Genomic DNA, 22,373 nt, shown 5'->3' with positions numbered 1-22,373 from the left:
CTGTAAAGTTATTAGATATTTATCTTGCAGTTCATAAATTCAGTCTCTAAGGAGGATATCTCCCTTAATAATCAGAGGTCTTAATCTGGTCCAGTTAATTGATGAGACTGTTATGCTAACAAACATTAACAACTGTACAACTATCCTAATCATACAGATAAAGGGATGTATGATACACTCGTGATTAATACTTTGTGCATTTGTGCAAGTTTGAAGTTGTGTATTATTATATGTGTATATATTATGTATGTTATTATATATAAAAAAAGATTTAAAATGCATTACCGTGTGAGAATAGGTGTTTTACGCATGGATTTGTAATTATTTGTTTATTTTATTTTTGTTAACCGATTATCTTATGTTACTTTCCTGTTCTTTGAGTTATTTTTCTGTATAAACTACAATTCCCCGAAACAGGAGCGTTTCGCCGGAACTTCGTTGATACGTTTTCATAAAGCATTCTGGGTAATTTGGTCTTTCTTTCCGGCTAGTACGCCATCAAGTAAGCGAGAGTTTTATGTTCTCCGAAAACATAATCGGTTAAAAATCTATCTTTAGTCAATGTCATCGATACTTCTACTTAAGCAGTATGATAACGGAATATTCAATAACTTATATGTAGTCTGTATTTTTTGGCTAGATGGTCAATTTCTTAGTTTTTGTGGTGTTATTAAACAGCGGCCGTGCAGAGCCATGTTGATGGATATTGTGCCTGGTTACAGTCACGTTAGAGCAGTGAAATGAATGACACTCCTCACCTACACTTATTCCCGATTAATATTTTGCGTATTATAGTTCTCATAATAAATATCGTCTCAATATTTGGCGTCGCTCTTTTCCCGGTTTGACATGGTTTGTTGTGGTGCGACCCCCGCGTGGGCCTAACTTGCATTTCATTGCTGTGTCTGTGATCGTATGCCATTTGTCGTTAAATTTTTACATTGCGAGAATATTTTATGGTGAACATATGTCTGATAGCATTACATTGACAGTGAAATGCCCATTAACCAGCGTTTTACGTAGCTCCAGACATTGCCCTGCACTACTTCGGATGTAGAAGTTGCTCGCTAATTGAGCTAAGTAGCTGAATGCACATGGTTTGGATATAAGCGTCAGCTAAATGACGAAATGTAAATACTGTCTTCTATCAATTCATTCGCGCAGCTTATTCATGATCATGACCTGTCGTTCTGGTTATTCTCTCTTTCAGTTGAGGCAACATGGGAGCGTACAGATATATGCAGGAGCTATGGAGGAAAAAGCAGTCGGACGTGATGCGTTTTCTGCTCCGTGTCCGCTGCTGGCAGTACCGTCAGCTGTCTTCCCTCCATCGTGCTCCCAGACCCACCCGACCCGACAAGGCCCGTAGACTGGGATACAAGGCCAAACAAGGTGAGCTTTTTTGGTTCCTATTAAACGTGGCTGTGCTTTAAAGACGGAACTCCAGTCCACTCTGATGGCATTTCATGCCTTGCTCGAATGCTCCTACTGTTCTGACAGCAATTGGTACTGAAAGTATAATGTAAGTTTGTCAGACAGCTCCTTCCATCTGACAATGGGATGAATGGAAGAGGGGTTTAGCCTTGACCCTTGTTTGTGTTAGAGAACAGATGTGAGTGAGTGAGTGAGTGAATACCAGTCGATGGAATGGAACATACCGTGTGCTACGCACTCACATCCGGGGTCTGGGGCTGGCTTCATCCCCCGTTTCTCTGACATTTCAAACGCATCCCTGCAGAGGGACCAATCAATAGATCTTTTGAGCCGAAACATTAAAGATTCTCATTGACCAGGATGTTGTTACGTTGGTGGCTTGATCTTCTTGACTGTACAGATCTCTGATTTCCCCCCAACCCTCTCTCTTTTCGATAGGCTACGTCATCTACCGCGTGCGTGTGCGCCGTGGAGGTCGTAAGCGCCCCGTGCCAAAGGGTGCCACCTACGGCAAGCCCGTGCACCACGGTGTCAACCAGATCAAGTTCGCCCGTAGCCTGCAGTCCACGGCTGAGGTAACATTGTGCTCTCTGACATATCATCTAAACTACATTGGTGCACCATCACACACCGATTAATGAGGCATGCCAATCTCTCTCTGACCCACTGGAATTGTCATTTGTTACATAGTTTAAAAGTGTTACTATAGCAACATCAGAAATGATTGTACGTGGTCAGTTTTACCCCCCGGTGTGACTGGTTTGATTTGCGTAGTTGGATGAGGTGTGGGGTACATATAAAAGTTCACCTCTTGATAGACATGCTTAACTTTTCTCTGAGGTGGCCTGCTTCAGGATTTTTTAACGGCATACTACTTTCGTTTAGCGTCAGAGGTGCGGTTTGTACCAATTTGGACCGAGTGTCGTTTTCCAGACCTGCTCTTAGAGACCCACAGCACCGCACAGTTTGGGTCTCTCCCTTTTCCAGCACACCTGTCTCAGCTGGTAAAGGGTTTGCTAATTAACTTAACGAGCCAGATACGGAATACCAGGGAGAGATCGAAAAGAAGTCCAGGACTGTGCCATGCCCTCCACGGTGCCATCACCACCACCCCAAGCATTCACACCGGTACCATGCCCTGTCAATTAACCAAGAGGGTGATCCAGGCCTGGGTTAAACACTACTGCTCCACTCCAGTCCCGCAGCCAGCCTACACAGTGCATGTTAGGAGACTCTTAACCCCGGCATACCTAGTTGAAGAAGCCGGGGGCTCGGGAATCAGTCGATTAACTCGGATCACGGAAAACTAAGTCGAGACAGAGGACCGATGTGTTCCCTGGAGGGGTGAAGTTTGGAAAGAAATGTAAATCCGCCCGATGCTGTCAGCCCTTTTCTGAATAAGAAGCAGCAGTGGCGTTGTCTGTTCGTTAAAAAGAAAGTTGGCGTTAGTTGAGGACGCGTCCATATATCAGAACATCCCTGTATCAGCTCTGTGAGGCGTTCTGTTGGTTATCCGTATTCAGATACAGCGTAGGGTTTCAGCTGGTCCGCTGCCCTTTGTCTCGGGGTTGAAGGTCATGAGTGCTGTTACTGGGCTGCTTCCCTGTTTTTGTCTCTCCGTCAGCTGAGGCCGCAGTGCCGTTTTAGGGTCAAAGGTGAATTCACGCTGGCGTTCAAAAGCCTGTGTGTGTTTTGCTTCGTCACTAATCCTCGCCCACGTAGTTTTGTTCATTCGTCACCAGATCGTGATGGGTTTGATCGGCGTGCCTCAGGTCAAACTTCTCTGACAACTTTTTTTTTTTTTTTTCCCCCCCGTACAAGTCGGCGTAGTCTATTGTATTGGTATGGGAGGAGTTAACCTGTTTGCTGTTTCCTGTCACTTCCAACTAGTTTGAGTTTAGATCAGTGAGTTAAATTTTGTATTTAATACATGGTTCTCAAATAATGGGAGATACCAAAAAAAATACACACACACACACACACACACACAATGGTCAACTGGTTTGGATAAGAGCATCTGAGAATGAGACTGCTCTAAAGACTATGTAAACACAGATCTTTAGAAGAAGTGATAAACATGTTGAGCTACGGAGGCAGTAACATTCTGCTGGTTTACTGGTAGATTTATTACAGAAATAAACCAGACTGCCTTTTTAAAAACCAGCCCTATGTTTGTTTATTTGTTTATTTTTGTGTTTGTGTGTGTCTGCAGGAGCGCGCTGGCCGTCACTGCGGTGGTCTCCGGGTCCTGAACTCCTACTGGGTGGGTGAGGACTCCACATACAAGTTCTTCGAGGTGATCCTGGTCGACACCTTCCACAAGGCCATCAGACGCAACCCCGAGACCCAATGGATCACCAAGGCCGTGCACAAGCACAGGGAGATGCGCGGCCTGACCTCGGCCGGCAAGAAGAGCCGCGGCTTGGGCAAGGGTCACAAGTACCACCTGACCATCGGAGGTTCCCGTCGCGCCGCCTGGAGGAGACGCAACACCCTGCAGCTCCACCGCTACCGTTAAGGAGCGTCTTGTCTGTACATTCGTCACAATAATAAAGAACCTTTTTACGGTGGTCACCATCTGCTTCTGTGTCTTTTGTCGACGGCCGTGGTCTCGTGACCGGCTGGCGCGAGTTAAATCTGCAGTTTTAAAAATGACGATGATATTAAAGGAGGGTTGTATGAGGGTGTTTGATCATATTTAGCCGTTGAATACGACTACTGAGAAGGAGAATCCACTGACTTGTTAATGTTTACCATCACATAATATGTAGAATCAGAATGTGTTGCCCTATTGACAACTGTTGTCACATGTGAATGAGAGTTAATCACAGTGGGAAGCACTAGCCCGTTTGTGGCTTCTTCCTTTTTGGTGTTCAACTCTGTCCGTTACCAAGTTACTCGCGGTGGCTGAGTGGTCAGCGCCGTTTTCTTGAAACAAGAAGGCCCTGGGTTCAAGTCCTGGCCACCCCAGGTCCTTTCTGTGTAAAGTTTGTAGGTCTCCTCCCACCAAAAAGATGTGCATGACTAGGATTAGTACTCCTGTCAGTGACGTTGACCAAGGCACTGGCAGAAAGACCTGGAGTTGGTCCCTGAGTGTTGGTGGTGGTGGCTGCCAACTGCTCCTAGCTTATAGTGTGTTTGTGTGCACACGGGTGTTAGGATGGGTTCAAGGTTATCTTTATTGCCCCACTAGAGGAAATTTGTTATGCAGCAAGGGGTTCACTTGGAATACAAAGGGACAACAGCAACAAATAATAAATTACAATTTTTTTTTTTTACAAAATTTTTGCAAAAAAAAAAGAGGAAGATTAAAAATAATCCAATTAAAGTTTAAATTTAAAAAAAATCACAATTTAGTACCGAGGGAGCATGATAGCGATGTGGATAGCACTGTTGCCTCACAGGAAGAAGGTCCCAGGTTTGATTCCTGGCTGGGTGGCCAAGGTTCTTCTTGAGTGGAGTTTGCATGTTCTCTCAGTGTCTGTGTGGGCTTCCTCTGGGAGCTCTGGTTTCCACACACAGTCTGAAAACATGCAGCTCAGGTGAATTGGAGTTTGAATGTTTGTGTAAGTGTGTGTGTCTGCACACCGGGTGTTTCCCTGCCTTTTGCCCAGTGTGCGCTGGGATAGGCTCCAGCACCCCGCTACCCTAAGCAGGGTAAGTGGCTTTGAAAATGACCGAATGAAGAAAACTAGTACAAAGAAATGGAAAATCATACCAAATACAAATAACCAACAGTGCAAATGTGCCAGGTTAGCGCAAGGAACGCAGCCAAAGTGTTGATTGCCGTTCAGCATATTAATAGCATTTGGGATGAAAGGGACATGGAGTCTTTTAGTCCTCCAAACAGGAGCCCTGTAACAACAGCCTGAGAGCAATAGCTCAAACTCCCTCTGGAGTGGATGGTTCTGGCAGTCCAATATAGAATTAGCCCTCCTAAGGACCTGCCTGTTATAAATGACCAAAAGCTTGGCACAGCGCCTCCCTGGGATCTTACTGGCCATTTTAACAAGACTTCCAAGTCTGTTCTTATTGGACAATGTTCCAAACCAAGCAATAATATAAAAGGTTAAAACAGATTCAATAAAACGTCTATAAAAGAGAGTCATCATCTCAGGAGAAACATTAAAAGAGCTCATTTTCCTCAGGAAGAAAAACACAGACTTTTTTAGAGGTAGCAACATGGGGTTCGAAGCTCAATTTGTTATCAAGAACAATACCCAAATATTTGTAGCTCTCTACTAGGTCAAAGTCAGCACCTTTTATAACAGCTGGCAGTGGGCTAGGTGATGACTTCCTGAAATCAGTGATCACGTCTTTCGTTTTTGACACGTTAAGATGGACGAAAGACTTATCGCACCAAACCACAAAGTCATCCACCACCGGCCCATGATACTGTTCCTCCCCGTCAAGAGGGCTGACAGTAACAGAATCATCAGCAAACTTTAGGATGGGTCTGTTCTTACAGTTGCTGCGACACTCGTTAATGTTCATGATGTAAAGAATTGGGGGTGAGACAGAAACCTAGAGGGGAATCGGTGGATGAGTAGAGCTAGTTGGAGAGGACACCGTTGACTCTCACACGCACTGCGACCTATCGGTTAAAAAAGTCCATTAACCAACCAATCAGGTTAGGATCGGGTTGAAAGTGGCGGATAGGCTCTTTTGCGAGCAGAAACGGCTGGGGGGTATTGAATGCTGAAGAGAAATCAGTAAATAAGAGCCTGGCATGGGTCTCGGGGCCCTCCAAATGCTGAGGCTACATTTCACTGCTCACTGCTCAGTGTGTGTGTGAGCAATAGAGCCCTTCTTCTTCTTCTTCCTCTTCTTCTTCTTCTTCCTCTTCCTCTTTGGACTCTGGCACATACTGTACTGCAGGAACTGGTGGCCAATAAAGTCGAAGTATTTTGGACTTTTTGGGAATTAAAAAAAGGCTCAAGTTCTGTCAGGAAAAAGTCAAATCAGTTTAAACTGAGTGCAGAACTATATGAATTCCATAGATTTTGGTTAATGTGGAGTCAGTAAATTAAGAGGGGGGGGGTGTAATTTTAGAATTTCACGACGAGCTCTCAATAGTGTCTCTAAAAATGCTGGAAATCAGATGGAGGCAGATAGCAGTCAGATAAACGGTATCCAAGGTGGGTCTTGTATATTTTGTAAGGTGATGAAACTGCAATAGTCAATCATTTGATAGACGAATACATAGCTGAAACCCCGGAGGAACGAGTGCTTTCTTGCTACTTGATACTCTCTTATGTAGAGCAAAGTGTGTTGGATAGAAGCTCGTCGGACGATAGGCGTTGGTATTGATACTAAGTGTGCTAATGGTAATGATATTGCCCATCACTGTGTTAATCACAGATTTACACAAAACATGGCTACTCAGTTAACGGATAGAGTTTTATCGGGTGTATTATCAAAGCATTTGAATAAAGCGCGGTCATTTCAGTAGAGCTCGGTCCCGTTTCTAAGTGCTCACTGGAAACGGGAGACGTGTTTTTGGCGGAGTTTGCATTGCACTTCGAAATTTAGACTCCAGCTTTTGTATTTGCATGTGTGTCGCTCTTGGCGTAAACAAGTGAAAAGCGTAGTGAAAAAGGGAAATACCGAAGTTAGAAATACAGACTCGGTTTTTACAGGAACAGAAATTGCTCAGGGGCACAAATGGTTTGTAGTGCTTACAGAGAAATCCTCCGAGAATTTAGCTTTATATGATGCAAGGATATGACGCAAAAGAACAAACATTCAGACCAGACTTGCAAGTATCCTTGGTAATTATATACTATTCACTCTTCTTATTACCACATTTCGGGTCTGTTCATTCCTTCAATCATTCATTCCTTTGTTTGTTTGTTCCAACTATGTCATTTCGTTTGTATTGTAACCTGAAGAGGAAACGATGGAAATTAACTGCCCTTTGCTTGAAGGATTTAAAGTCTTTTTGAGTCTAGTTTCAGTAATATATCAAATGTGTCTTTATTAATTTCTTATATTTAGATTTCTTTTAGCGGGCATGGCAATGCTGTGCTTTTCTAATGCAAGTGCTTTCTTTTAAGAATATTTACTCTGACCTTCAAAATATGTCACTCGATGCTGATGATGAATGTGAAACCTGGTGTTGCCCTTAACCTTCTCGCTTGTTTGTTTGTGTTGTTTGTTTGTGTTGTTTTCCACTACAACATTGTCCTTCTCAGTGGGTCTGCATCCTTGAGTTCACCTGAAACCTGCTCAATTATCAGAGCGGAATGCTCTCTCTAAAAATATTCCGGTCTGTCCATCCAAATAAGGAGGGGAAAAAATGGGTGAGACATATTGTATGACTTGTTCTTGGAGCCTGAATGAGAATCTAGTGTTTGTGCTATCAGGAGCAGTTAATGGAGATAAAGACCAGACAAGCACTGCTTTATGTGACACTGTGTTACCATTCAACCACTACAGACAGTAGGCCATTCACTGAATGAGATTCAGAGAGATCAAGAAAGAGTCGAGTTTTTATTTTGTCATTTAATGCTTGGAAAGATTATTTTGTAATCAATACGATGGGAACATATCAGATTTAAGAGCAATCCGTCACGGTTTAGACTAGTTCTCTGTGTTAGTGCCCTTCTTTTGTACACCAGGGTCTTTATTTTTCTTAACCCGAAACCATTTACAAGGACATGTTCTGGGTTGTTTATTTATTGGTCTGCTATCACCTGCTAAAATCATGTTTCAATTCATAGAATATTGGAGCCCTGAATCCTTTGGTGCAATATGTTCACGGTGAATTCATTCAGAACTTCGAGTTTCCCAGATGACATTAATGATACACACTTTGACCCAATACGCAATACGCAATTTTTCACACGCGGATGGAGGGGGGGGCAAATGTCTAAATGCCCGTGAAGCTACTTAGTGGTCCCTCTCGCACCGCAGTTAAATTGAACACGTTCTAATTTAGTTTGACCCATGGCCCACTGACCGAGGCTGAAAATAGAATGTCAACAGTTTGCCGGTGTTTGGAGCGTAATATCCCTCGTAGTGTCGTCTGGGCTACGTTGAGTTGCGAGGGAATGGGGGCTGAGGTGAGCCTGTTAAGAGGGAGGCTTCGAGAAGGTAGGGGACATAGGGGTTTTTTTTTTGGTGTCGTTTCACTTTCTGTAGGTCAGGCCAGGCCAGGCATGGACAGCTGGCATGAACACAGAGCTAGACATAGGGCGGCTGTGTTAGACAGAGAACCACCATGAAGAAGCAAGTCTTTGTGGTTAATTCTTGATGTCTTGCTTAGCTTGAAGAGGCCTTTCAAATGAAAAACAGTGTAATAGTGATTTATTTATCTGTTTGTTTGTTTATTTATTCTTTTTTTTTTACACAATTTGGATTCCTTTCAAAACGATTAAAATATGGCCACATTTATGTTTAATGTTTACTTCTAAAACTTCACCAGGAAAACATATTTTGCAGTATATTGCAGTAATACATGGGATGGCAAATATTGTCCCACTTTGGTTGTTCTCAGTTGAATCACCCTCATGTTAATGTGAGTGTTTGCTGCTGACATAACTGGAATCTATGACAATGTGTTTACACGTTGAATATAATCTACTTGCATCAATCTTATTCAACAATACCGTTTTTGAATAAAGGAATTTATCAATACCATTTATAAGGTTGCTATTGCTGAGCTGTAACGCTATTATAACCATAAAATATATTGACAAATCTTTAACAAAGTACATTTTATATCACATATTAATAGCCTTTTTAAAAGATGACTGTCATTTCTAATTGTAGAATTATTTCCAAGGATGGATTAAAATCTAGGCTGTATGGAATTTTGATCGGGGTTTTACTGGAAATTACCGCAGCCGATTTAATGCAAAGACAAGTGTTCACACATCGTCTTTTATATGCTCTTTTGGTTTAGGTAAAATCGTTCTCTGGTGCTTTCAGATGTAATTGTGTAGTCTTCCTACAGTTCTCCCACACTTCTTTCTCAAAAATGAAAAAGTGTTGTTTTTACGCCCCGGTTCACTCCCATTTTCTGGTTAAACAACATCAACAACAACTACAACAACAACAACAACAACAACAGCAAAACCAACCAACCAATCAAACAAACGAACAAACAAACAAACAAACAAAAAAACAATAACCAAAAACAGCGGAGATCCGCAACATCTCCACGAGTACTGCGAAATTGTATGATAAATGATGTTTGGTGAATCAACAGGTTGGGCGGGGGGGCGTGGGGGGGTCCCTTGGTACGCAGTGATATGTCCCCTTGACGGAGTTTGTCAAATAGTTTGGGTGCATTCCACCACAGTGTTCGCTGTGGCAGTGCTTCAGTGCTCGTGATTAATTAGATTTTTTCGGTTTGTTTCACTATTTCCTGATGCTAAAATCCGCTATATTCTGTTTCCGCAGTTTAAAGGAGAATATGCCAATAAACATTAACGTTTTCACTTAATCAACTGGACTTTTAATACTAAATATTGGCGGTCAGAACAAATTTTTTTTTTTTTAATCGTCCCTATTTTATACCGTCACACAAAAGCTGTGTTGTCTGAATCACCTCACATCCTGTTGTATACCCATAATTGTCTGACATAAAGACCTGCGTGCATTGCAGATAACGTTTAATGACATGCACTCAACGTGCTGCACTGTTTTCTAATTCTCTTTTCTTTTTTAAGGGTCCATCTGATCAATATAGCGATCCCCTTGCGTGTAGGATTGTGATGTGCAAGATACCCCTTGGAAGATCGTGCGTTCACTTTGAACTATGAAAGTGTGTCAGTGGGTTACATTGAAACTAAACGCTGGGTTGCGGAAGGAGGAGTCGGTGAACTGGGTCACATGGTTAGGACTAGCGAGCACTTTACTCGAAACCATCAATACAGGCAAATCCACGGCTGGTGTGGTTATCATGCAGTCCTGCTAGCACCGGAGGTTTCACGGAAAAATCTATGTTTACAATCTGCTCTCTCACAGGGACTAGAAACTAAAGAGAAGCATCTTGTGGGTTTCTGGAAAACATTTGAAGAAAGTGGTTTAGCAGGTTTAGCACAGCGGTCGATTCATTTCACGACGCTTTGGAACTGGGTAGGAGAACAGTCGAAATTATCTGTCGTTTTCAAACTTGACTGTCCGTTTAATTTCAATCAAAAAACGTTTGAACGGGTGTGTTCGATCGCCAACACGGCGTAGAATATATTTTTTCATTTGCTTATTCAGTCTTGCTGCCTTGTACATGTAATTTTTGTACGGCACTTAGCCACATAGCTAGCTACTGAAATTAAATTACACATTATCAATCAGCGACTTGTAAGTTGCTGAAAACACAAGAAAGACGGATTCAAAATACAGGTGACCAACAGCGTTCTCGGTCGTCGGAGGACATGGAATCCACAAAGGCTGGTAAGATCTTTTTACCTTATGAATGTATTTGAGTAAAATTTGGAAAAATATTTCTCTGTTACGACACTTCCTGGCAAGCCTAAATAAGTAGCCTTCATTGAGTTTCTTCAACGGGTAGCCCCCTTTAGGAGGTAACTCAGGGTTAGATATCTAGAAATACTGTTATGTTGTTGATATTGAGTATGAAGTGCCAAGTTACCGAACTAAAATGTTGCCTTAAATGTAAACTATACAGTTATGCTTAGTTCAGCCATGAATTTCTATCACCTCAGTCCTAAAATTGAATCTAGGTTATGGGTGTCGGGGTACTGTTGATATTACATAGACATTTGGCTTGGACGGCATTGCAGTTCCCCCAACTCACATGCACCGGTCAGCCTAGCCATGTGCAACTGTGTTTACGCTGGCTGTGCGTCTGCTACGATTGGTTGAGTGGCGTGATGACGTAGGTATTGCATAATTTGACACAGCGAGCTGGTGCGGCGACGGGCTGCGGATACACGTGAGGCGCCTGTTGGCTGTGAGGGAGATGACCCAGTTTAGGGATAGCTGTCCCTCTCTGAAACATGCCTGCTCCACGTGGGGGCGTGTTCAGAACTAGGAGCGGTCAATGAATTCATACTGTCTACCAACAGCTTCTCAGAATCGACATAATATATTAATATATGCATGATAACGTAATCGCCCTTTTAAAATAACTTTTGTCATTTTTTACTTTGTTTTGATGGAATGTGAAAGTGTAATAAAAAAAATACAACTTAAACAAACGGGGGCCTTTGTTAGAATAATCTGTTTTGACTTCTCGTTTATGGGTTCTTACGTACGATAACCTATAACGGAAAGTATTATTATCGTCCCCAGAAACTGTAAAATGCAAATAAGTAGTACTTTCTGTTACGTAAAAGCGATTGATGAAAACACGATGAGCATGGAATATTCTACAAAATGAATGTATCTGTACACAGCTGAGGACCTATTCTTTATTTAAATAAGTTAAAGGACGGATCCCGAAAGTGACACGTCATGTTTTCGACTAATTATTAAAGCAAAAACACACACATACACACACACACACATGCACACGCACGCACGCACGCACTGAAAAGGTGCCTCCATTCATACCGTGAACCGAATGTCGCTGCATTTATTTGTTATTGTCTGATTACCTGTTTTATAACTATTTTGAATATTTTTCCCGTTCTGCCTACACAATTTGAAATTTCTCTCTTTTAACTTCCATGTATTTCCCAGAAATGTATTTTTACAAGTGGGCAGTATTCAACGCGTTCTAGACTACTAATAGCTTGAACCACTTATTTAGAATAAGACGTTTGAGTGGAAGTCCAACACTTGATTGATTAATAGGGGCTATAAACATTGATTTACACATAAAGGTTTTTTTTTCAGCTGTTAACTGTCTACTGGATTGGGAAAAACCTGTCCAATTCCTGTCACGCAAAGAACTTCCTGCTGCAGAAGCACCGTGTATAAATGTATGAGGGCGTATTCTTTCTTAATGGGGCATTAAACTTAGGAGAGGGGAGAAAATGACGTTTGATTGACAGTTTTCCTTGTTGGGCTTTGTTGTGTTGAGTTGCCTTTAGCTGGGGCAGCCTACACCCATCTGAAATGGTTATTATGTAACGCTGTTATCTAACCATTGAGACTAGAGCGGCAGAAATCAGGTCAACCAAAGCTGAGGAGGAGGAGAGAGAAAGAGAGAGAGAGAAAAAAAAAGAACAGCAATCTGTCTGGTCTACTTTCCTATGCCGTATTGCATTCTGGGTAGGCTTTACAATAGAATGCTACCTCCTCCGTGGTACGGGAGAATTCTGTCACCATGGCGAAGCCAAGTATTCTATCGGTGTGTTAATTCCCCCTGAATGTGACAACAGGCTTGTGCTGTCTCTCTCTCTCTCTGTCTCAGTTTGTCAACAGTGTTTTATGATAAAACCTCCCCAAATCCCATTTGACCCTTAATTCACTTTAATTCTGATAAACTGTCTCTCTGGGAAATGTTCAGTCCTACGGGGTCCCTAAACCTAGCAGAGCTTTAACCTGCTGTACACTTTCTCTCACACCAGGGGGCGTAATAGCGTACATCAGCTCCTCAAGCTCTGCCTCCAGCCCCGAGTCCTGCCACAGCGACTCCTCAAACGGCAGCTACCAGTCCTCCTCTTCGCCTCGCGCCTCCTCCCCGAGCCGCCGGCAGGGGCCACAGGGGGAGGGCCCCGCGCCCGCGGCCGGGAACGCCCGCGCTCAGGGCCATGGCGCAGGGAAGACGCGCTCTCCATCCGCCTCCAAATGCGGCATTACGAGTGAGTGACATGGGGCTTTTTAAGGCCAGTTTTTTTTTAAAAAGTTTTTCAAAGGTATAAACTCTCAGCTGTTTTTCTTTTCGCATGTAGAGAGGAGAACCAGACTTTCCTTTTCTGTGGACGACAATAAAGTGTTATACAACAAAAGCAAAAAAAAACAAAAAAAAAGCCACTGTGTTGGGTAGGGTTGTTCAGCGGTTACACAGATTAGACTCTGTAACAGCCACTTTGAAAAAGGTTCGATTTTATGGCCTAGAAAGAAGCCCCCACCCCACCCCCCCCACCCGACAAAGCGGGAGATATTCTGCAGGCAGGCCCCAGATTTACGTTCTAGATGTACGGACGATGCTTGTAAAAGCACCGTGTGTGTATGTGGAGAAGCTTTGAATTCATTCAGTCCACGCAGCTGTGTGGTTTCACAACTCCCAGATATTTCTAAAGCATGTTACACAATAAGGAACGAAAGAACAGGTGGACGTTCACAGTTGTGCAGTACTTTATCCTCTGAGTACGCTGATATCGCTGTGAAACGTAACATAAAAAAACAAAACAAAAAACAAAACAATGAAAACACATTCAACGCATTAACAAATAGATGAACAGAAATACTGAAGGAGGTAACAGCAGTCATAAATCAGGGAATATTTGGGGTGTGCATTTTTTTTTCTTTTTCTCTTGCTCATCCGTTTGTGCTGATTTTTCTTAACGGAGTTGACTGTATGTGTTTGGTGCAGAGATCAACGGCCTGGTGCTACTGTGTAAGGTGTGTGGAGACGTGGCATCTGGCTTCCACTACGGTGTCCACGCCTGCGAGGGCTGTAAGGTGAGAAAGTGTTTCTCCAAAAAAAAAAAAAACCTCCGCTGCCCCAGGTCCTCCTCTCACAGGCTCCGCTGCACGTTTTAGAATCTCTCTGTCCCTCTCTCTCTCGCTCCGCTGTAACGCTGCACGATTCAAAACCTCAGCTGAAGATCGAGCGTCCGGTCGGTCAGCTGAAGAAGCTGCGTTTGAGCCGGGAGAGGGCCGCCCAGGACAACGGTTTCAAAACGACTTTTTTTTTTTTTTTTGTAAAGCGCGTCTTGGTGACCCGACCGCTGCTTTAATAACACAGCGTTAGAAGGAAAGAGAAAAGTTACCTCTTTCAAAATAGATAAATAAATAAATAAATCTGAAAGTTGTGCGGTCTTGTTTTCTCATGTTTCTGACACATTTGGGTTAATGAAAGCTTTTTTTGTTTTGGGGCGAGCCCTTGGAGCGGATCAGTAGGAGCGGTTTTGTGGAGGAGTGTGCTGGTGCCACGCCGGCAGGTGCTCGGTTTGAGTCTGGCCGCACACGGTTTTCGCCCCGAGCTGGGCCGTCGTGACTCTGGCCGTCTGGTATCTGGGTCACTTTCACCTGCGTGTGTCTGGCGGGCGGGGCGGTTTGGCCCACTAAAAACCCCCAACGGTGCTTTGACTCGAAAAAAAAAAAAAAAAAACCCAACACACACACACACACAAAAAGTAGTTCAATCTTATTTTTACCCCCCCTTTTTCATATCGCCCCCGCTTAGCTCTGGCCTATTTTACCAATCGTGCATAGCTCCAGGAGGACGTTCTGGGGTGTTATCTGAGCGCGGACACCTGTTCTCTCTCTCTCTCCCCATATTCACCCAAAAGGCCTACACCTGTTCCACCCCGGGGGTGGGGGGGACGGGGGGGGACCAGTCACAGTCAATACCTGGGCCATCAGCTGTTTTTTTTTTTGTTGCTTTGTTGTTGTTTTGTTTTGTTTTTTTGTTTTTGTTTACACACTTATGCTCTCTTGTGTTCTCTCTGTGTCTGGCGGTCCACAGGGCTTCTTCAGGAGGAGCATTCAGCAGAACATACAGTATAAGAAGTGCCTTAAAAACGAGAGCTGTCCCATCATGCGCATCAACAGGAACCGATGCCAGCAGTGTCGTTTCAAAAAGTGTTTACTGGTGGGAATGTCCAGAGATGGTGAGGCACTCGCTCCAAACTTCTCCTCTCTCTGTGTGTGTGTGTGTGTGTATGTGTGTGTGCGGGGGTATGTGTATGTGTGTCTGTTTGCGTGCATGTGTGTGTGTATGTGTGCATGCACATGCATGTGTAGTCTTTTTGTGTGTGTGCGTGCGTGTGTGTGTGTATGTGTGCATGCACATGCATGTGTAGTCTTTTTGTGTGTGTGTGTGTGCGTGTGTGTGTGTGTGTGTGTGTTTCATTTTGAGGATGTGTGTTTGTGTTGAGTGTACATTTGGAGCGCACCATGACTCAGATCTGTGAGCTGAAAAAGTTCCTGTTGACTGCAAAGTCCTGCATGCTCGTGTATGACTTCAGCTTTAAAGTCTGGACAGTTAGAGATATTTTTGGTTTATCCGTTTCAGATCTGTGAACTATTTTCAATTAGTGTATAAAAAAGAAGTCTGAACTCCTTCACAAACTGAGATTAATATTCAAAAAAATCAATTAAAGCCACACATATTTCATGTAACATGCAAACCAATGGCTTAGTTTAGTTATTCATTTTGAGCCAATGTTCCAGGTTAAGGTTTTTGAGCTGAACTCGTTATTTTAAGTGTATCAGGATGTCTTAAACAAGGGGGGGCATGAGGGTGTCGGCTGATGGGGTGTCCTTCTCTCCCTCAGCTGTGCGTTTCGGACGCATCCCCAAACGGGAGAAGCAGCGGATGCTGTTGGAGATGCAGAGTGCCATGAACAACATGATGAACAACAGCCAGCTGCACAGCCAGCTCCATGGCAACCAAACCCTGCCGCTTAGCAACCAGCCCCAGCTGTGCGCCGCGGAAATGGCCCAAGAGGACTCGGGCTCCGCCCCTTCCTCTTGCTCCCCTTCCTCTTCCCCGCGGAGCAACCAGTCTGAGACCAGCTCCGAGAACGAGCCCCTGGTCGCCATGGATACCAGCCTGAGCTCGGACGCGTTCAGCGCCACGGACTCCGGCGAAGAGGAGGTCATTTGCACGGTCGCCAGGGCCCACCAGGAAACCTTCATGTACAGTCAGGAACAGGGAAACCCGTCATCGCCGAAACCCGCGCCTCGCTCCCCCACCGCCGCCGAGCGCGTCAGCAACGACAGCCGGAGGATGGAGGAGAGGCAGGAGGCCTGGAACCAGCGGAACGACGTCGCCACGGTAACCGGCGCCGACGACTGCCCGAAAGAAGACAACGCCCCGTCGCCCCGCTGCCCCGCGAGACTGCCCAACGGCGCCCCCACTGGACACTGCCCTGCCGCCGCCTTCTACAGGCACCCGCATTTTAGGCCGCGCAACGATAACGAAACACTAGCCAATGGCAGCTACTCTAGTCCTGTGTGGAACCGCGGCAACAGGATGCATCTGGTGAGCGTCAGCACTAACACCACACACACACTGTGCGATAGCGCATTTAAAGATACCCAGACAAATGCAACGGTTAAACACAAGCTCGACGTCCATTTCTGGGTTAGGTCATTGCCAGAGATCAGAGAAATGATTACATTTATTATTTAAATTTCCAAATGAAGTGTTAGACACGTACTCCTAGCTAATCCACTGAGGGTGCAAACAGGAGGCAGCGGGTTTGAAGTTTTAAAGCTTTGTTTTTTTGTGAAAGGAAAGATATTGTTTGCGGAGTAGTCCAAGAGGTGATGTCTTAGCCTGAGTAACAGCTTCTGTGACCGTCCCAGTCTCAGTCATTTCCAACACGTTTTCTCCCTCATGCTTTTCCCAGGTCTGTCCCATGAACACGTCTCCGTACGTAGACCCTCAGAAGTCCGGCCAGAGCATTTGGGAGGAGTTTTCCATGAGCTTCACTCCAGCCGTCAGGGAGGTGGTGGAGTTTGCCAAACGTATTCCAGGCTTCAGGGACCTGTCCCAGCACGACCAAGTCAGCCTGCTGAAGGCGGGCACGTTTGAGGTGAGATTTACCTCCATCTCCCTCCGTCGGGTTCCATCTCCCACCGTCTCCCGTCATCTTGCTCCATCTGCCTCCACCTCCCCATGTCTCCCGCCATCTCCCAACATCTCCCTCCATCTTGCACCATCTGCCTCTGTCTCCTTCTATCTCATGCCATCTCAGACGCCTGCAACTACCCTACCCCCGATCACCCGTTTCAGTTCATTTCATTTTTTCAGTCGTTTTGTTCAATCTCAGCCACTCACTGAATATTTGAAGGAATTACTAAGGCAAGAACATTTTCTTTAATTGAGAAAGTGATGGTGAATTGATCGGCAGGTGGCTCTAGAAACTCGCAGACGGTTAAAGGGCGGGGGGGGGGGGGGGGGGGGGGGGGGGGCCTTCACAGTCGCATGTGAATAGCATTGGGCCTTCGCACACAGGCTGGCTCTGTTGCCATGGCGACGCTTATAAACTGACAGGTGAAAAGAGACGGTCGTTAGAGTCACATGGCAGTTGCAGATGCATGTGCTTGGCGTCTGTTTCCTGGATTCCTGCAGGAGTCAGCAACGTGGGTGACTTAGCACAGAGAATTGGAAAGACATTTCAAACAGGGGTGGGGGAAAAAAAAAAAAACAACAAAAAAAAAAACGAGAGAAAATGTCCCACCGGGACGTTCTGCATTCGGCAGGTTCAGGTCGTTCATGTATTCTTTTTTTGTCGTTAATCTGAAATCAAATCCATCATCACCATGTCACCCACCCCCCAAATTATGTGTTGAACGTGCACTATTTCTGGAGCTTCCTTCATGTATGTATGTGTGTGTGTGTGTGTGTGTGTGTGTGTGTAGGTGTTGGTGGTGCGTTTCGCCTCCCTGTTCGATGTGAAGGAGCGGACAGTGACGTTCCTCGGGGGAAAGAAGTACAGCGTGGAGGCGCTGCGTGCCATGGGAGCAGGGGACCTCCTCAACTCCATGTTTGACTTCAGTGAGAAACTGGCCGCACTGAATCTCAGCGAGGAGGAGATGAGTCTGTTTACCGCCGTGGTGCTAGTGTCTGCAGGTAACACCTCCTGTCACCTCCCCCTCCCCCTCCCTCTCTCTCTCTCTCTCCCTCCCTCCCTCTCTCTCTCTCTCTCTCTCTCTCTCTCTCTCTCCCTCCCTCTCTCTCTCTCTCTCTCTCTCTCTCTCTCTCTCTCTCCCTCCCTCTCTCTCTCTCTCTCTCTCTCTCTCTCTCCCCCTCCCTCTCTCTCTCTCTCCCCCTCCCTCTCTCTCTCTCTCTCTCTCTCTCTCTCCCTCTCTCTCTTTCTCTCTCCCTCTCTCTCTCTTTCTCTCTCCCTCTTTCTCTCTCTCAGAAAAAAACCCACCATCAAAATCTTTTTCTCTTCAGGTCTCATCACACATGTTCCATTCTTATAGATCACAAGTGTTGTGTGTGTGTGAAACAGGGAATGATTCAGATCTGTCTTCTGTGTTTCTGTTCTTTTTTTGTTTGTTTTGATACCCCTTGTCTGATATCAGCTCTTAGTTAATAGAAGTTTCCAAAAACTATTTTATTTTTGTACGGTTAAAAGGAATTGATTATTATTATTGTCATTATCATAGTTTGTGCATGTCAAAGAACTACTAATAAATGTCTCAAGAAAAAAAAATAAACCCAGATTGTTGAGGGTTTGTTTGTGTTTGTTTTATTTGTACAGATCGTTCTGGGATCGAGAACGTGAACTCAGTGGAGGCGTTACAGGAGACGCTGATCCGCGCCCTGCGCAGTCTCATCACCAAGAACCATCCCAACGAGATCGCCATCTTCACCAAGCTCCTCCTGAAGCTGCCCGACCTTCGCTCCCTCAACAACGTCCACTCTGAGCAGCTACTGGCTTTCAAAGTTCACCCCTGAATTCCCAGTCAAACCAGGGCTGTCTCGATCTCTCTAACTCTCGCTCGATCTCTGTTTCTCTCTGCCCCCCTACTCCCCCCCCGACCCCACCCCCCACACGCTCAAAGAACCGTGGACCATGTGTCACTCACCTCCAGGAACCATTCCTACCGGTTCACATGAGCAAACTTTAAATCGTGGGGGAGGGACCAGCGACATTCTCGATCCTGATTGGTCCTTTTAACTCTGAAAGCAACAAGCAGATTTGTGAACTGTGCAAGAGGAGGTGAACGTGTGCAACCTGAAGTCAGTTATCGTACTGTAAGACTATAAATACATAGCCTCTGTTTGTGGTAAACAAAAACAAACTGGAAGGATGTTTATGAAATGTGGGGATTTATGGAGGGGAGGGGGTGGGTGAATGTGCATATGAGGCACCTTCTTAAAGTGTTTGTAGATTTTTACTGTTTTATTGTTGGTGCAATATGTGATCCATGTTGACTGTTTATATATATATATAAGTATATATATATATATATATAAGTATATATATATATACACACATAAGTATATATATATGTATATATATGTGTATATGTATATATATGTGTGTGTGTATATATATATATATATATATATATATATATGACTTTGCTCTGTCCTGTATATGTTTGTTTATTTGTATGTTTGTTTTCAGAAGGAGCTGCTGGTTTCCTAGCAACAGCAGCAGGAGCAACATATAAAATGGTGATTTATGGGCACAAAAAACCAAAACCAATAAGATAACTTACTCGGGTGTGTGCCTGACAGAAAACAAAAGGAAAAGAAAAGAATCCCGAGCGAGGGTGTTGGAAAAGGAAAGGCTACGCGGTGGTCACAGGTCTCGCCGCCAGCCCTCAGTCAAAGGGGGGAGATAATTTAAGTATCAAACCAGAGGAGTGTACTTAGCGCTCCTCTCTAAACTAACAAACAAACAAACAAATAAACAACAAAAAAAAACAATAAAAGAGCCAGGGAGAAGAATGTGGAAATAGCTGCTGGCCAAGTTCCTTCAGAGAAACATAATGTAGACAGCTGCTATCCTCTGCCGTCACCTGTGTAAAGAGACGAGAATGTTCTTTGGAGATTTATATTTATATTAGACGCGTACAGATATGTTTAGGGCAGAAGAAGGGTCCTCTTGTAAAATTTCTAGCTGTCATAAGGAAACACACTCTTTTAATTTTAGTTTTAGAGTAATATCAAGACACAATATAAATATATAAATATTGTGTCTTGAGCAAACTGAAGACTCATTGGCCCGTACCAGCTTTGCGAGAGCTGGATGATGACAGAAGCATTTGCATGCATTGCCACTGAGTGAAGAGCCAATCAGAAATGACCTACAGCCACCTCAAAAAGACCCCGCCACCCTGCTCCCCCCGGCCCCCCTGCCACCCCCCCTTTTGTGTTTTGTCAGGCTTTCTTGCAGTGCCTGGAGAAAGTTCTGGAGGATCTTTTTTGTCAGGCAGGGGTCAGATGGATTTGGAGGAGGAGGTCGCTTTGACTGGAGAGAAGTGGCTAGTCCACTCTGATCTCTTCGTGACGCGAGCTCAGCGGTGAAGCGTTGGCAGTTTCAGTGATCGGTCAGGAGTCACCTGAGTCAGGCAGTGTTCCTTTCAGCTGTCTCTGTCTTTTTGGAAGACTTTTGGAATCTAATCTTTTTTTTTCTTTTTTTTTTTTTTATCGTCATCTATTTCACTTTGGGTGAAGTCTGATAGATTGCTTGTATTTATCTTTTATCGAGCGATGCAGTCGGAAAAGCGCGTCTGAACGTGTGTGTCAAGTATTTCACTTCGAAAGTAACAGTTAAAAACAAACTACCGGCCAGAGGGAGGAGACTGTCCATGAGATGAACAGGGAAATTCCAAACTCACCGAACAGAAAGCTAATCCCAGTTTTCTCAATTTATACATGTGTATATATATATATATATATATATAAAAAGGATCTTAAAGAAAAAAAAAATCTGAGTTGTCCCTGTTTGTAAACGATTGTAATTTCATCACAGGTTTGGTGTCAGTATCAAACTGGGCATGGCATGATTGTAAACATCCGCACACAGCTCTGATTGTAATGGAGGCGAACGTATTTGATTTTATTTTATTTTAAATTTTATTATAAATTTTATTTTGTAGTTTGAGTAATTGTGATATTGGTGTTGGTTTTTTTTTTTTTTTTTTGAGCTGGCTCTGAACACGCGCTGTGTTACAGGTGTCTTGTTCTCTCTCTTTTTTTCTCTCTCTTTCTGTCTGTCTTTTAAACCACTCCTCCTTCTCTTTACCCTTCTCTCTTTGAGCTTCTGTCTATGTGAGCTCTGTCATTGCTCTGTCAAAACATGCAACGTAGATTTCTATATATATAAATATATAAATATTATAAATATATCAATATAAATAAACATATAAATATTGAACAGTCCTCAGTTTGCAGTGTTATGTGCACATGACATCACATAGACACACAGACACACACACACACACACACACACACACAAGTGCATATGCACAAAATGCACACCATGAATATACATGCACCATCATGCACTGTGTCAGACAGAGAATTAACCAAGGATGTTCTAATCTCTCCATTTCCTAAGTTTGTTATTTATTGAAAACTTCTTTTTTTAAAAAAACAAACAAACAAACAAAAAAAACAGTCATGTTCAGTTAAGCTGCTTTAACACTATTGTTTTTTTTGTTCTGCCCCCCCTCCCCCCTCACCCTGCCAGTACAGGCTTATCACGCGGTATCTCAGAAGCCCTGATACCGACACTGCTGACATTCACACTTCAGATTGCAGTATGTAAACACACGTTTGAGAGAGAAAATTCTTTTCCCCCGATTCCTTTGTCTTAGATGACCTGATCCCTACCTACTGGAGTTTCGGACATTTTGAATTTTTAAAAATTAATTAATTGATTGATTTGGAAAATATTAATCCACAAACCAGACCATGGCTGAGACTGCTGGACTGTCATCTGAGAAACGTCACGACCTGTCAAAAACTGTCAGCCCCACATCCTAGTCACGAACTGCATTCCTGGCCTTTTAAACCAGAACAGTTAAAACTCGCGGACACTCCGTTTGATCCGTACCTAACGAGGCAGTGAGCAAGACTTTGTGTGCTTTTGCCAGTATGTGGTATTTTAAGAGAGAAACCGATTAAAAAGTTTCCAATTCAGCTGGTCAGACGGTGAAGCAGTAGCGAATATGGTAGCATTATACGATTACAAAAAACAAACAAAAAAAAGTATACGACACCCTCATCTTAAGATCCATATCTTTATGATGAACAAATTTTCCTCATGAACTCATGTGTTACGCCCATTTTGCTCGACCAATCGTCACCAAATAAGGTGAGAAATACATCTCTGGTGCCCCGGAATCGATAATTATTGAAAATGTTTTTGTACATTTTA

At 43.9% G+C, this 22,373-nt stretch overlaps 2 protein-coding genes across 2 annotated transcripts; both read left to right on the top strand.

Moving 5' to 3' along the window:
- The first annotated feature begins 474 nt into the window (after window positions 1-474).
- On the top strand, window positions 475-4,006 carry rpl15 (ribosomal protein L15). The gene is made up of 4 exons (XM_030788792.1): window positions 475-502; window positions 1,211-1,392; window positions 1,873-2,009; window positions 3,647-4,006. Exons 2-4 carry the CDS (start codon window positions 1,221-1,223, stop codon window positions 3,950-3,952), a joined length of 615 nt encoding a protein of 204 aa, XP_030644652.1. The 5' UTR covers window positions 475-502; window positions 1,211-1,220; the 3' UTR covers window positions 3,953-4,006.
- A 6,308-nt stretch (window positions 4,007-10,314) lies between these two features.
- Window positions 10,315-19,415, top strand: nr1d2b (nuclear receptor subfamily 1, group D, member 2b). Its single transcript, XM_030788450.1, has 8 exons — window positions 10,315-10,833; window positions 12,918-13,151; window positions 13,886-13,974; window positions 14,984-15,128; window positions 15,795-16,504; window positions 16,875-17,060; window positions 17,890-18,100; window positions 18,738-19,415. The coding sequence occupies exons 1-8, from the start codon at window positions 10,815-10,817 to the stop codon at window positions 18,932-18,934; spliced, it is 1,791 nt and encodes a 596-aa protein (XP_030644310.1). The 5' UTR covers window positions 10,315-10,814; the 3' UTR covers window positions 18,935-19,415.
- The last annotated feature ends 2,958 nt before the right edge of the window (window positions 19,416-22,373 follow it).

This window comes from Chanos chanos, chromosome 12 (genome assembly GCF_902362185.1).
Source record: "Chanos chanos chromosome 12, fChaCha1.1, whole genome shotgun sequence".
Lineage (NCBI taxonomy): Eukaryota > Metazoa > Chordata > Actinopteri > Gonorynchiformes > Chanidae > Chanos > Chanos chanos.
This window is presented reverse-complemented; position numbering and strand designations above follow the sequence as displayed.